The 16033-nt window shown below is 41.3% G+C and overlaps 1 protein-coding gene across 1 annotated transcript in view; it reads right to left on the reverse strand.

Moving 5' to 3' along the window:
- Positions 1-9909: 9909 nt before the first annotated feature.
- GFPT1 (glutamine--fructose-6-phosphate transaminase 1) overlaps positions 9910-16033 on the reverse strand; it is a 58079-nt gene continuing 51955 nt past the window's right edge. The window contains exons 18-19 of the mRNA XM_084901193.1: positions 15383-15544; positions 9910-14328 (exon numbers count right to left, since the gene is read on the reverse strand). Coding sequence (XP_084757319.1) covers positions 14284-14328; positions 15383-15544 — 207 coding nt within the window. The 3' untranslated portion in view covers positions 9910-14283. The remainder of the gene's footprint in view (positions 14329-15382; positions 15545-16033) is intronic.

The raw sequence follows: 16033 nt of genomic DNA on the forward strand, positions 1-16033 counted from the left end.
GGTTCGATTCCGGTCAAGGGCATGTACCTTGGTTGCGGGCACATCCCCAGTAGGGGGTGTGCAAGAGGCAGCTGATTGATGACTCTCTCTCATCGATGTTTCTAACTCTCTTATCTCTCTCCCTTCCTCTCTGTACAAAATCAATAAAATATATATTAAAAAAAAAGAAGAAGAAAAAAGAAAAAACAAAAAGAAGGCAGGACTCCCCACTCAGCTCCCCCAGGCTACAGCCCATTTCCTGGATCCAGCTAAGGAGGCAGAAAGAAACCACGGAAATCTAAAGGATACAAGGAAACCGTTTTCAGTCAGCAAGTTGCCCTACAGACACCAGCTCATTTACTCTTGCCTTGACCCTAAGCGGAAGGCAGATGGCCGCATCTTGCAAGTGAATGTTCATCTCTGTGTTCAGAGTATTCCTGAGAATTTTCTGAGCAAGTCAGGGGATGGGAGCTGGTTCAAAGAACTGCCATGCTTGCCCTGTCACCGTGACCTATAGAGAAGTACAGCTTGGTCCTTCCTATCTCCGCCCCTTTGGTATCTTCACGCGCCCCCTTGTGGTCACTGCGCGCCCCCGCAGCTTCGGTGGCGGCCCCATTCCCAGTTATCCCAGCCCCACCCGGAGGTGCCGGAGACACGAAGATGTGACCCCCGTCCTTGCAGAGCAGGTCTGATGGGCCGCGGCATCTTCCGCCTGGCCCGTCGGACTGCGGCTCCAGGAACAGATGGAGGCGGCGGCCAGGTGGGGGAGTTGCGGGGACCTCTGCCCCGCCCCTCCAGAACCAAGTTCCAGACCGGGGTACCCGCAGGGCCTAGAAAAGTGCCTGAAGCACAGGGACTGTTAACCACGCATTTCTGGAAAGGGAGGCAGGGGAGGCCGAGGTGCCGGAGAGAAGGGGCGGGGAGAAGGACTCGGCGGCCTGCCCAGTGCCCCCGGGTCTGCAGCGCGAGACTCTCCCCTGGATGGCCCTTCGTTCTGCTCTCCAGACACGGTCTGGACACATCACCGCCTCCAGCCTCCCAGGGCAATCACTCCCCGCAGAGGGGGGAGGCGGGTGCGGGGGGAGAAAGAAGAATAAAGGCTTTCCCTGGTGGCTACATTCCTTCCTTCGTCTCCCGCGGGATTTTGTCCAATTGAAGGACAAGAACAAGCTGGGACGACACTGCCCCCTGGTGGCTCCTTCCCGTCGCAGCAAGTGTTTTAATCCTGGGCACCATTCAATTTTTCCTGAGAGATTTTATTAACAACTTGGATGCTCTGTCCGTGGAGTGGAGTGACCCGTTGCTTTCTCCCGGTCACCCCACTTTAGGATGAGTTCAAGAGGATCACAATAACAGCATAAAATGGCACTTTTATGGTTCAGCCCCACCTGCAGAATTGTGGGTACTGTGAATCCCCACAAGTTCCAACCAATTAAGTCCTACCCCAGGGAGCCTGGGCCACTCTGTCACCATTTCCTCTGCTAAGGTGACCCCTTCTCTGCCCTTTGCTCTCCCTCTGAGCTCCAGTATGCCTCCTGTCTGAGCCCTCAGGAATAAGACTCCACTGCTCTGACCCCTTGAGCTCTGCCTCACTCAGAGTTGTCCTTTACCTCTAACCATAAGCCACTGTTTTTAGGCAAGTTGGTGCTATCTTCTGACGCCTCCTTCCGTAAGGCCCCGGTGCAAATAGCTGCTATCAGTATTATCCCACTGCCTTCCCCCTAGGTTCTCCAGTTAGACTCTCAAAACTAAAACCCTTACCCTAGCTGGTTTGGCTCAGTGGATAGAGCATTGGTCTGCAGACAAGGGCAGAGGGTTCGATTCTGGTCAAGGGCATGTACCTTGTTTGCAGGCTTTGATCCCCAGCCCCAGTCTGGGCGACTGCAGGAAACAATCAGTCATCTCTTTCACATCAATGTTTTATCTCTCCCGCTCCCTACTACTCTGTCCAAAAATCTATGGAAAAAAATATCCTCAGTTGAGGACTAACAAACAAAAACCTAAAACCCCTGTTTGCAAGGTGCCCTTTTAACATTTTTAAAATTTTTAAAAATTAATTTTATTTTACATATTTTGTTATTCAAGGAATGTTTTTACTTTTATTGTTGATGTTGTATTGACGATGTCCCTATTTCCCCCACCTTTGCCCATCTTCACTTCATCTCCACCCACACACCTCTTTCCTCTGGCCATCACCACACTGATTTCTCTGTTTATGAGTTATGGCACTTTTATATGTTCTTTGGCTAATCCCTTCATCTTCTTTCATCCAGTCCCTCCCAACCCTTTCCCCTGACAGCTGTCAGTTCCATGTATTCATAAGCCTGTCTCCACTTTGCTTGTTACTTTATTTTGTTCATTGAATTCCACACATGAGATCATGTGATACTTGTTTTTCTCTGACTGGCTTATTTCACTTAGCATAATGCTCTTCAGGTCCATCCATGCTGTTGTGAATGGTAAGAGTTCTTTTTTACAGCAGAGTAGTATTCCATTGTGTAAATGTACCGCAGCTTTTTTATCCACTCATCTAATGATGGGAACTCAGCCTGCTTCCAAATCTTGGTTAATCCACTCATCTGATGAGCACTTAGGCTGTTTCCAACTCTTAGCTGTTGTAAATTGTGCTGCTATGAACATAATGATGCATATATCTTTTCTGATTGGTGTTTCTGAATTCTTAGGATATATTCCTAGAAGTGGGATCACTGGGTCAAATGGGAGTTCCATTTTTATTTTTTTGAGGAAACTCCATAGTTTTCCACAGTGGCTGCACCAGTCTGCATTCCCACGAGCAGTGCATGAGGGTTTCCTTTTCTCCACATCTTCAACACCCGTTGTTTGCTGACTTACTGACAGGGTAATAGAGCTCACAGATTGACTGGTCCCAGAGATACCTGGGGACACAATCCTGGTTAGTCTGGATCACCAGAGTCCTGGTGCCCTGCCTGCATACGCCACGCACTTTGGGCTCTTTGGAATAGGACCAGTTTATTCGTTAGGGAAAGCCTGAAGGGCATCAGTACAGAAGTCTGGTGCTCACAGCTGAGGGCAGAGATGAGACAAGTGAGGAGACACCCCCCCCCCCCCCCCCGGGGCTGCTCTGAGCCTCTGGGCGGGTGTAGAGTTGTGTCCAGATATCCTGGAGGGAGAAAACTACAAAGAGCTTTCCCCAAGCTCACGGACATCTCTGATCGCTCCATGTTCCCAGGGAAAGGAGGCCTGGACCTTCTCTTTCATTCAGTTCCCTAATGTGCCCAAACCTGGGACCCTCTGGGGATGTGGGCATGAAAGCTGGATCCAGTGATCCCTGCGGCTAGTTCTGCCCTGCTTTTCCCGTTACAGGGTCCAATAAGGGCTTTTCATTACTCATGACCACCTGATCCTCTCACAATACAGGAGCTTGTTTAGACTTCACAAATGATGGCACACAGGCCAAGAGGAGGGCGACATCTCAGGCGATGGCAGTAAGAGGTGTGGCTGGTTGGGAGGGCTCTTAAAAGACAGAGAAGTTGGGTGGGTGGAGTACAGTTAAGTCAGGCATGTGAACTGAATTAAAATGTCAGTCTACTTCTGAATGCTCAGTGCAGGCTGGTCCAATAGACTTCAGATCTGGGAAAGGCCCGTTTTACATTTTCATACTGCAGGTTTATTTCTCTCCCATCACTAAATACCCCTTACCCTTGCACTTCAAGATATCAGTACTTAACATTTAATTCTGAAGTGTATTGGGTGCCTGAAAACAACCACACACAATAATAAAGTTCTACCCAAGTCTAACTGGCATGAACTAGCTACACACAGAGAGAAGAGGCCCTTGTGGATTGAGGATTATTAAATATGAAGGATGTTTGTCAGGAAAAACCTTTGTTTATATAAACAGTAGAAATGCAGCCATGGCAACCCTGCTTGGTTTGCTCTGCCGTCCACAGAGGCCTCCCAGCCAAACACCCTCCTCCTCTTACACTTCGAGCCTAATTTTTTCTTTTTTTTTAAATCTCCAGCCAAAATTCCATGATCTGCCTGCTTGGTTTCCAGGCTCAGAAAATATCACTTACAAAGTGCCGGGGAACCAGCTGAAGCCACTGCCAAAGGTTCTAAATGAAAGCTCATTTCTCACACACACACTCACACACAAAGATGCATGTTGTTTGCCAACTACAGTATGCTTTCCCTTTCTTATGTAACCGTTTCCCTGGGCCCACAGGACCAATGAAATCCCATTAGATGATCAGCAGTAACCCACAGTGCATCTGGGTTCTCCTACCTGCTCCCCGAGGCCGTTAGCCTCCTAGGAAGTGCTCCCGAGTAGTGTAGGGGTGTACTTAGCTAGGCCCCTGAATAAATCCTATCTCCGCAATGGTGTCCACAGGGTCCCCCCCAAACCCTGAGGGGGTCAGGGCACTTGGTGGGATGGTGGAACCCTAACCTCCCTGTGTGTCTCTCTCAATAAACACATCCCCAAACTGGCTGCTGTGCCCCGTCTTATCTTACTGACATTTTTAGGGAGAGTCCTCTGCTATCCAAAGAAAACAGCCACTTACCCAAGGGCTGGTCTAAGTGGTGGCTTTACCATCCCCTCCGGGAGGGAAGGTCAGTCATCCTGTCTAATCAGCAGGAGGCTGCTCAGGTCCTCATCCAAGTAGGCTTCTGGGAGTCCCAGCCCACTTACTCAGACAGAGACAAACATGTTTGCCCCACCAAGACCGAAACAGGGACACCTGATCCGTCAGAAGAGAGGCATTAAAGAATTCAGCCCTGCCGAAACTGGTTTGGCTCAATGGATAGAGCGTCGGCTTGGGGACTGAAGGGACACGGGTTCGATTCCAGTCAAGGGCATGTACCTTGGTTGCGGACATATCCCCAGTGGGGGGTGTGCAAGAGGCAGCTGATCGATGACTCTCTCTCATCGATGTTTCTAGCTCTTTATCTCTCTCCCTTCCTCTCTGTACAAAATCAATAAAATATTTTTTTTAAAAAGAATTCAGCCCTAGCTGGTTTGGCTCTGGATAGAGCATCAGCCCATGGACTGAAGGCCTTGGTTACAGGCTCTACCCCCCGCCCTCATCAGGGTTCCTGGAGGATGCAACCAATGGGTGTGTCTCACATAAATATTTCTCTCTGTATCTTTCCCCCCTTCCACTCTCTCTAAAAATCAATGGAAAAATATCCTTGAGGATTCACAAAAAAATAAATAAAAGAATGCAGCAGGCCCAGCCAGCATGGCTCAGTGGTCGGGAATTAACCTATAAACCAGGTCACCATTCGATCCTGGTTAAGGCACATGCTCTGGTTAAGGCACATGCTCTGAGCTCGATCACATGTGCTTTATGTACCAGGCAGCCAATCAATGATTCTCTCATCATTGATGTTTTTCTCTCTCTCTCTCTCTCTCTGAAATAAAACAAAACACACACACACACACACACACACACACACACACACACACACACAAAAACAAAAAAAAACAAAACACACACACATTAAAAAAAAAAAGTCCCTGTGAGCCCTAGATCACATGTGTCAAACACAAGGCCCGCGGGCCAAATCCAGCCCGCCAGGCCTTGCAATGTGGCCCGCACCGCGCTGTCATCACTGCACTCCGCTGTCAGTTTATGACTGTTCAGTAAACCATTCGGCCCGCGATTTAGGCTGGATTTTAGATTTTGGCCCCTTCTCTGATTGAGTTCGACACCCCTTCCCTAGATGGTTTGGCTCAGTGGGTAAAGCGTAGGCCTGTGAACTAAAGTGTCCCAGGTTTGATTCTGGTCAAAGGCACATGCCAGGTTGCAGGCTCGATCCCCAGTAGCGGGTGTATAGGAGGCAGCCAATCATTGATGTTTCTATTCTCTCTTATCATGTTTCTCTCTCTCCCTTTCTGAAATCAATATATATATATATATATATATATATATATATATATATATATAATTTTTTTTTAAGTCCCTGTGATATAAAAATAAAAATGCAGCAGGGACAGCTGCACTCTTGCCTGAGGCAGGTGATCTGGGCCCAGGCTCTGGGGAAAGGATTGCTCTTCTCCAAGAGAAAAGTCAATTGACATCAGATTATTTTCCTACAGCTTTTCCCACTTCTTAACATTTGCCACATTGTATTCCACATTCCAATTGTCAAAAGGACAGCAGCATTAATAATATTAAAAAAAAAAAAAAAAAAAAAAGAAGTAAAATTAACTGGAGTCAAGAACTTTACTACTTCCAAGAGTACAAAGCATGAGATTTACGGCTGAGCATCAAGTGCGGCCTTTACCTGAAATGTTGCCCCTGAGATACCAGGGAAACCAGCCCCGCAGAGACAGGGTGCTGTTGCAATATATCCAAGTTAGGTTTGGTCAAACTTTAAGTTTTTCTTTCCCTTTTTTAAAAGCTTGGCTTACTACAGTTTTATTTTTTAAAGTTTTTTAAGCTCTTAATTTAATACAGAATAAAGAATACCATCTGTCTTGTTTACCTACTTCGCATTCACCATTTCTAACTTACCCATCCTTTAGCGACCTATGGACTTTCCAAAAGTTGTCTCATTAATATAAAACACACCTTTATGGTGCTCAGCACTTAGACAATTCTAAGGGTCTGAGGAGCTGTGCCAGAAACTGGACAAAGCCAAATATATATTTGTTATTGTAAGTTACACCATACTACACAAGGTACTTTTGCTCTTACTCAGATTTGGGTCTATAGGAGCACAGGGTGTCCCCTCCCATACAATGGTCCAAACAAGACTTAAGGACTCACACACATTCTTGCATGAGGTTGTACAATGAACCCAATGAAGCTATATCTAAAGATGTTTCTCAAAGTGTGGACCCCTACCATCCATATCCAGATTATAGTTATCAAAAATGCAAATTACTGGGCTCCACCTCCACCCACTGAATCACAGCCTCTGCCATTGACCTGAGAATCTGCCCTTTTTTTATTGCTCCTCAGGCCTGCGTTTCCCTAGCCGCCTAGTAGCTGTATCAGCCCAATTCCCCATAAAGTCCTTTTCTACCAAAATGCCAGCAAGTAAAAGCAACTGAAAGGGGAAAAAAAAAATAAGGAAAAAGGAGCTATTAAGAATATAACTTAGGTCGGCAAGTATTGTATTAAGCTGCTGCTCCGCAGTCATTGTGCTTAGGCCCTGAGAAGTATGTATGTTTAAGCAGCATATGGCCTAGGTACCTGAACTGCATAAGGTGAGAGTGGGAAAGCAAGAGTTGGCTAATCAATTGTGTGACAGGCTTGTCCATTTAAACATTCATCCAAGTTTTGAAGCATCCTATTTGGGCACAAGCCAAATCATGACAAAAAATAATAAATTTAAAAATCAGCCTTATCTTCTCACAGGGTGATTGTCAACATTCCCAGTGCTGCCCATACTTAATTTTCAGCATATTGAGGAAAACAAAACAAACAAACTTGAGAACCATCAACTTAAGAAGATAACACTTTGTGAAGATCAAGATGAGGAGACCAATGTTCCTGCAAGTCAGCTAGCTTCTCTCTGTTCTGGGCAACTCCAGTTGTAGTCCTGCATTCCTGTGTACATCACAGGAAGAACCAGGAATTTACAAACTCATACAAATCCGTTCTGTTGAGAAAACAACTCAAAGCACTTAATTTTCCTAATATGTCAGTAAAGTCTATTCTGCATTCAGAGGCCAGAGTATTTTCCCATTTTACTGAAAGCATAGAAAAAAAAGACTACATATATGAAGAAATCTCAAAATTAATTTTCTTTCAAACAAGGAAATGCTTTGAACTTTAGTAACTACACATGGGTCCAAGTTTATAACCAAGAACATAAGATAGAAATCCTACAAAGATTTCTGACAGTTCCTAGGTTTCTACATAGCAGCAGTAAAAGTAAATTTAACAATCTGTTTACATTTTATTCCAAGGATAAATATAAAATTAAGAGATAAAATTCAAAGCAAATATGCTTAACATTTCAAAATATCTCTACAAAGAGGTTTAAAAAAAACACCCACAAGCCCCATGAATCAAACTAGCTAGACAGAAAGACACAAATTTAATGCAATTTTGCCTGCCCAGATACTAAAAGCCTTTATTGTCTCAGGCATTTCCATCCCATGGGGGGGAGGGGGGAAGACAGTTTCCCAATCAGTGCATCTCACATTGAACTTGCCATAGTGAAACTTCCATGACTGCCACCACTCTGGCTTTTCCTGAGGAGAAGGGCTATTGACAGAATCAATCTGTAGTGATTTGGACAAGACCTTTGCAGCCTAGATGTTGCATATAATACAAAATTAATGGACATAGCCTTTAGATTTCACAAATTAAGAATGTATTAGTTAAACTCTAGCTGATTTTTCTGTGTTTAGAGCATCACCCTCTGACTGAAGGGTCCTGGGTTCAATCCTGGTCAAGGGCCCGGACCTCAGTTCAGGCTCATTACCCGTCCCACGTCAGGGCACCGGCCAGAGGCAACCAATTTACATGTATCTCTCACAATGATATTTCTCTCTCCCTCTGCTTTCCACTCTGAAAATCAATGGGAAAAATACCCTCGGGTGAGGGTTAACAAAATAAACAAACGAAGAGAATGTATTAGTTAAGAAACCAGGGATCATTGGCCCTTTAGGTATAACAAATCTAGAATTCTGAATGAGTAATTATTTACACACTTTGGAAAATTCTGGCAATTTTCCTTCTAAGCCCTCAGCATATTTATCTCCATTTCAAAACATACAAACCTGAGTGACAGAGACAAAAATTAACCCCTAAAGATCCCCAGAATCTGCAATGTCTGTTAGTTCCATGATATACCTTATTTGGTGGTGCTGGAGTTTGAATTGTTGGATGCTTCTAAATCACTCATTATATTGCAGAAATAAAAAACATATGAAAACATGCAACTGCTTTCATCCTAATAGGTGTAAGACTTTTTACTTTTATATAAACATATAGACAAGCAAACTGATAAATGGAAAGAAAAAGGAAAATATGGCTACGTAACAGCATCCTCTATGAGTAAACTAGTGACCCTTGGAATTTAAGTCAATGAATCATGTTAATATGAAGTTCACAAATATGTTTTTTTAATCTTAGAAATAATCTCTTGTATACATGCTAATCAAAGATAAAAATGAATTTATCTCATTACATATATATTTCCAGGGAATGAGTCTAGCTAAATGACCTATCACCTGGCATCTCCTATGATATTACAAGATTAGCTTATAGCTCCAGGATGCTTGTTAAGCTACTAAAGCTCCTACATCACTTTTGAAAGTGAGGGAGAACTATTACCTTTGGATTAATGAAATTCAATAAGGACTTCGTTCCCTCATCCAAAAAAGTGAAAGAATTTGTTTTTTCCTAAATGCCACTCCAATGAAAAATGGCCTCTTAACTCTTAGGGAAATTGTTTCTTGGCCTTTAATAAGCTCACAGTTTACTGATAGCCAATTGAGGAGGATTTAAAGACAATTATTCACTAGGAGTAAAGCTGAATTTTATGTCAAAAATGTGTCCTGTGGGGGGGAAAATGATCCCTGCTGGGTGGCAGCTCTAAGTTTTGCTGCAGAGCAACACAGAGTGAAAGAGACAAGAGGCTGGGCTCAATTCTCTGGGCAGGCAAAACAGCACATCTATTCATTCAAACCACCCTGGTATAAATCCAGTATTCTGCAAAACACAGCAAGTGCTGTGAGCACTAAAGACAGAGATTATGGCTTACTGTTTATAACAAGATCCTATAAAAGGAATCTTTGTTCTATGATTAACAAATTGCCAGATCTACAGAAACTTTGAATTTGGAGTACAGTTGACCCTTGAACAACATGGGGGAAGGAGTGCTAATACCCTCCAGCCCAGTCAAAAAGCCACATGTAACTTCTGATTCCCAAAAAACATAACTACTGTTGACCAGAAGCTTTACTGGCAACATAAAGTTAACACAAACTTTCTATGTTTTATTATATGCTATCTTATAATAAAGAAATCTATAGAAAAGAAAATGTTATGAAGATAATCATAAAGAAAATACATTTTTAGTCTATTGAAAAAAATCTGCAATTCAGTCCAAACCTGTGTTGTTCAAGTCAACTGGACATTCTGTCTTTCTAATCACCCATTTTAAATATCCTTCGTTTGCAACTACCAATTAACTTAAAGTTATTGATACTGTGTACCCCGGCAATTTGCTAGAAGCAACATATTATTGCAAAATATGTTAAGACTTGAGAAAGTAGATGCATGCAGAATGACATCAGAAGAGTAGAGCCTTTCTAAAACACCTGTGAAGTTGGAGCGGAGACATGACACTTAGATTATATTAAATGCAATAATTTCTTCTTTCTAAAAGCAACAATAACGAATAAATTTTTAACATCAGAAATGTTTACTAACAATTCAAGTAAACATTGACTACATTCTTACTACAATACAATCTTTGACACAATTACAAACATGTATGCATTTCAAATATTAGCAAACTACTTCAAAATGCAATTCTCAGGAAGTTTTAGTAATTTATTCACAGCTCAGGATTAGAATAACTGGACTTTACAAGGCATGAGGAAGAAATGACCGATTGGTTCAGTTAACTAAACATTCCTTTTAAAGAACAAAAAACTGAAACAGCAAGGATGATTCTAAAATTTCCAGTTCATGAGCAATATAAACAAATATAAAAAGTTTTATTTAAACAAAATCATATTACCTTTAAAAAGCTAACAGGATCATTTCTATATTCATTCTGAAAACTAGTATGGTAAGAAAGGTAATTCAAGAATTTGTTAAAATGCTCTTAATAGCCATTATTTATGGTATATTCCCTAACACTTATATCAGCCTATTACAGACCTACAAGTTAATATGTTATAACTTTACCATCTTGCTACTTATGATTTTATTTTAACCCTGGGAATTACTGGCTCAAATCTAAAAATAATCAATCCTATTGGTTGTCATGTCACAGATCTGAAGATGTGGTTAAATTAATCAAGCCAAGGAAATACTGATATATTAACAATACTTAAATATTGTGGGAGAAAAATGATTTAAGGGTTAGAACTTGTAAATTTGATTCTAACACTAAAAACTAAGCAATCTGAAATATGCTTTTTTTTATTATTTAAAGTATTATATATAGTATTACATATGTCTCCTTTCCTCCCCATTGACCTTCTCCTGGCCACACCCCACCCTGAAATATGCTTTTATGGGTAAAATAGTCTATCTAATATCCTGGTTGGAAAAAACTACAAAATGTGTGGATATAAGGCTACAATATATTTCTTTACTGACCTTTTCTTTCAATTTCTTTGGCCTTCACAAATTCAATGAGAACTATGAATTCTTTTGCAATAAACACTTTTCAATGACACTGTACTTTTCCAGAAAAATCACTTAGGTTGTATCATACCATAATTAACATTAGTGTTTCCCTTTTATTGTTACAGCATATTCTAATTAAAAAAAAAAAAATAGGAAGAGGAAAAACTGACCCCCAAAGGATTTCTTAAAATGTTTGTTAAAGCAAAATTTCAGCGGGTTTTCCTCATTTGGAGAGTAAATAGAAGTGGCAAAGGAACATCACCAAGGAACTAAAAAAGGGCTCCTTTCCTTCCACTTACATAATTAACTCAGGCCAAGGGACCTGTATGTATTCAAAAGGATAAGACAATACACATCTCAGAAGCAATTTTCTAAAAAACTGAAGAAAGAAAATCTGTATTAGCTCCCTTGCCCAACGGCCCCATCTGCACATTACCCTGTCCGTTCCCTTTTAGTTACTGATGCTTGTTTTTCACCTTCGAATTTAATGAGTGCTGTTCCTTAGTGAACCACAGACACAGGATCTACAGCCTGTGGTAGCAGCTTACTCTACAAAATGCACTTCACCTCTTCTGAGCATGATATACCCCAAAACTTGGATCATGATGTAAGTGAAATCCACTTATAGCACTTAACATTAAGGGTACTCTCTTACCCTTTCAATGACCCCCGTCTTCACTACTGATGAGCCTACCTGGAGACAAATGGGCTTTGCTTTAAACAAGATGCATCTTTCAGTACCTAGCCCAGTGACTTGCCCATAATAAGTTGCTGACATAGTTATAACAAATTAAAATCAGTTAATATTAATTTCTCTCTTCTCATTTATCCCGATGGCATAGGTGATTAAAGAAAGACCAAAAAGCTGACTCCCAAGTAACAATAATTTCCTGGGCCCTGTGTTAAATGCTACACAACCCCAGGCCTAAAAAGGGCTTATGGCCTGGCCAGTGTTGCTCAGTGGTTGAGCACTGACCCATAAACCAAGAGGTCACAGGTTCGATTCCCAGTCAGGGCACATGCCCTTTCTCTGATACACAAGCAGAATTCTATGCCTCTCTTTGCTATCAGAAAATCTTCATCTCATCAAGAAGTTCAAAAACAGAGAAAGGAATAGACTGAACTTACATAATTTGCTAAATATCTTACCTTCACAATTTTAAAGAGAAAACTTCCTAAAGAGAAGGACTTAACCAAAACATAAATACCCTTTGCTATAAAATCCCCAAGATGTGGCCAAAAAAGCTTCGTGAAGAAATTACAACTTTTTCAGTATCAAACTTGTAGTCCACTCTAAATATTTTAATCTAAAGTATTAAGTTCCATTTCTGGCACTAACCAGCTAAAGTCACCTCAAGATCAATTTATTAATATCTTCTTCATTCCTAAATAACTTGAAGGGGTGGAACACAAAAAATATTATTACCTGGGAAATAATACAGGCATACCTCACTTTTTTGTGCTTCACAGATGTTGTTTCTGACAAACTGAAGGCCAGACCCTCAACCAGCAAAAGGATTACAACTCGTCTACTGCAATCCTGGCTTAATTATATTGTCGGGAACCTAACCCGCAATACCCAACCAAGGTTTGCTTGTACTGCATTTGACACAATCCTTCATTAATTTCTGTGTAAAGCACATAGCTTTTTCTAAGCCTAGCCTACCATATAGAGTCAAATGATTAGCCAAAATACTTGCAAATCTTTCAAACTATTGCAAAGAGCTCCCAAACTCATAGGAAGGTATTAGTTTTATAGAAGGCAATGAAGGGAAGTTAAATTAATTGCAGGAAATTCTTTGGGACAAAGTTGAAGCCAATCCTGAATATATCAATATTGATTTAATTTGAGACATTTGATGACAACTCTGTGTGGTGATTTCAAAGAACAAGATAAAATATGTCATTCATCTGTGATTAAAAAGTACAGATACAAGAAAATAAAAACCATTTTTAAGAGATGAAAAAACAGTCGGATATCCAATATGTATATATGCCACCTTCAAATTTAAAATTATGTTGTTAGCTGTCCAAAGCAGCTCAAATTTAGTTTGTGCTATGAAATTATACAAATATTTTCTGATAAGGGCTAAAGAAAACCAATGTATTATGATACTATTTAGCTTCCTAAACTACCTTGACCTACAGATAACAAACAATAAATGTGAAAGGCTAAGATGAACTTAACTTAGGTAGCAATCCCACCAAGAGAAGTTTTTTGTTTTTAAGTACTCTAACAAATTTCAAAATAAATCATAGCCTCTTGTCCTTATATGTAACTTAGCAAAACCGTAATCAAATGTCCAAATACATTGCCACTGGCTTTAGATCTTTTAATAAAAGCACTACTCTTCATTGGTCTAAATGAATAAAAGCATGGTAAAACAAATGCTAATTACTTTTAAAATACACAACCTCTCAGATTGAAGTAAATAATCCAACACCCAGCAATTTTCTTTTAAGAAACTGAGAGCTAACCCTCACTGGCCAGTTTGGCTCAGTGGTTAGAATGTCACCCAAGGACCAAAGTGACTGAGGTTTGATTCCCGGCTAAGGGCACGTACCATGGTTACAGGTTTGATCCCCGTCCTCGTTGGGACATGTATGGGAGACAACCAGCTGATGTGTCTGTTTCACATTGATGTTTCTCTCTCTCTTTCTCTCCCTCTCCCCTCCTCTCTCCTCTCTCCTTCCCTTCCTCCCTTCCACTCTTTCTACAAATCAATGGATAAAAGATCCTCGGGTGATGATTAAAAAAAAGAAAATGAAAGCTAAAGGTTTCTGATACTGATTCCACTTTTCAAACTTCCCCACAAATTACTGGAAAAATATGAGGTAATTTCACAAAAAGCACAATTTTAGTGGAATTATAACTGATATATAAATAAGAATTTACAAAAAAAAGGGGGGGGGGCTTAAAGGAGTGATATTTTAAACCAAGATTTTAAATACAAAAGGTGTCTTGTGTTGCTTAATCGCCAGTTTCAGGTGCTCCTTATTCTACTGTTACAGATTTGGCAAGATTCCGGGGGAAATCAACCTGCCAAAAAAAAAAAAAAAAGGAGGGGGGGCAAGATTAAAGAGATTATACAGATTAGGGAGTGGTAGTGTTCTATAAGCGAATTATTTTTGTGAAAACAGAAAACTTTTTCATTAACCATCTTCACTATAGACTACAAAGAATTGAATTAGAAAATACAGTCACATAATGTCTCTTCAAGAGACTTGAAATCAGTTAGGAAAAAGAATCCTGAAGAAACCAGTTCTGCACAGGAAGAGTCCAATGATGGCCTCCAGAGGTGGCAGGCCTCTGAGGGAACAGCTAAGAGCAGGATGTTTTGGTTGTCACAATGACTGGGGAACCAAGAATTGTAAAAGTTCTGAAATGTGTGAGATAGTCCTAAACAAAGAATTAGGAAACAGGATAACAACAGGCAGAGATTCCCAAAAAAGGTAATATCTAATGGTGCTATAATCTCCAAGTTCTATGGTAAGAAAATGTTATGATGTAACCTACAAATTGGGCCAGATAAATGTAACAGGTGATAGACAGATAGAGAACACACTCACACACACACACACACACACACACACTAGAGGCCCGGTGTGTGGATTCATGCACAAAGAAAGAAAATTAGTTAGAAGGTGGCTGGTGGGAGCAGGACTGGGTGAGATGGGCCAGCCACACCCTGGAGCCAACCTCCCATAGTCCCTTCCCAGTGTACCTGGGGCAGCACCGGGGCTTACAGTGCATCTGCAGAGTGATCAGGGTCCCTCCAGCAGGTGGGGTCCCTCAGCCTGGCCTACCAAGAAGTCCCATAGTGTGAGAGGGCACTCTGCAAAGTTGCTGTTGCTCAGCAGCTCCTGTTAAGCATCTGCCCCCTTGTGGTCAGTGTGTATCATAGCTACCGGCCAGCCTGTCTGCTGGTCACCTAGCCCTTTATACACACACACACACACACACACACACACACACACACCCCTCTACCTGATAGATTTGTCAAATGCTATTGCTAAATATTTAGAAGGAAAACTATTAGAATGTACTCAGGTAAAAAGCCAGCCCCAGATTTCGGCAGTGCTCCATCACTTACATCATAGCCTCTCAGCACAGCAAGGTGGAAAGCCAGCAACTGTAAGGGGATCACACTGAGAATGCCTTGCAAGCAGTCCACTGAGTGGGGCACCTTGATTGTTCTTTTTGTGTTATTAATGGTCTCAGTATCTTCCTTATCACAAATCACCACTGGGCGTCCCTGGGAAAGAAACCACATACACAATCACAGGTAAACAAAGTAAGAGCTGTAGCAAGTGAATGTGCAAATTTTACATTCAATAATTCACATGTGGCCTCACTAACACAGACTTATTTAAACTCACAATCCTATATGTTAAGTCAGACTGATATCATAGTCAAGGAAATGAAAGCTTTGCGGAGTCAGTTATTTAAGCTCACACAACTAAGAAACACCAAGCTCAATACAGATACTCCTCTGCTTATAAACCCATCATAAATTGAAAATATACACTGAGTGGCCAGATTATTATGATCTCTGAATGAATAATAATCTGGCCACTCAGTGTATCTATATTTCAAATGGGTACCAAAAGTATTCTAGACTTTTACTGGAGATCAACCACCTATTTGCCCTGAGCTTTCTATCAGCCAGTGCAAAGGGGAAAACTGATCAGGTGCACAATTTACAGTATTTGATATCAAATAAATGAGGTACTCAAGAGAAGTA

Source organism: Pipistrellus hanaki (assembly GCF_964339955.1).
Source record: "Pipistrellus hanaki genome assembly, chromosome: 12".
Classification (NCBI taxonomy): Eukaryota; Metazoa; Chordata; class Mammalia; order Chiroptera; family Vespertilionidae; genus Pipistrellus; species Pipistrellus hanaki.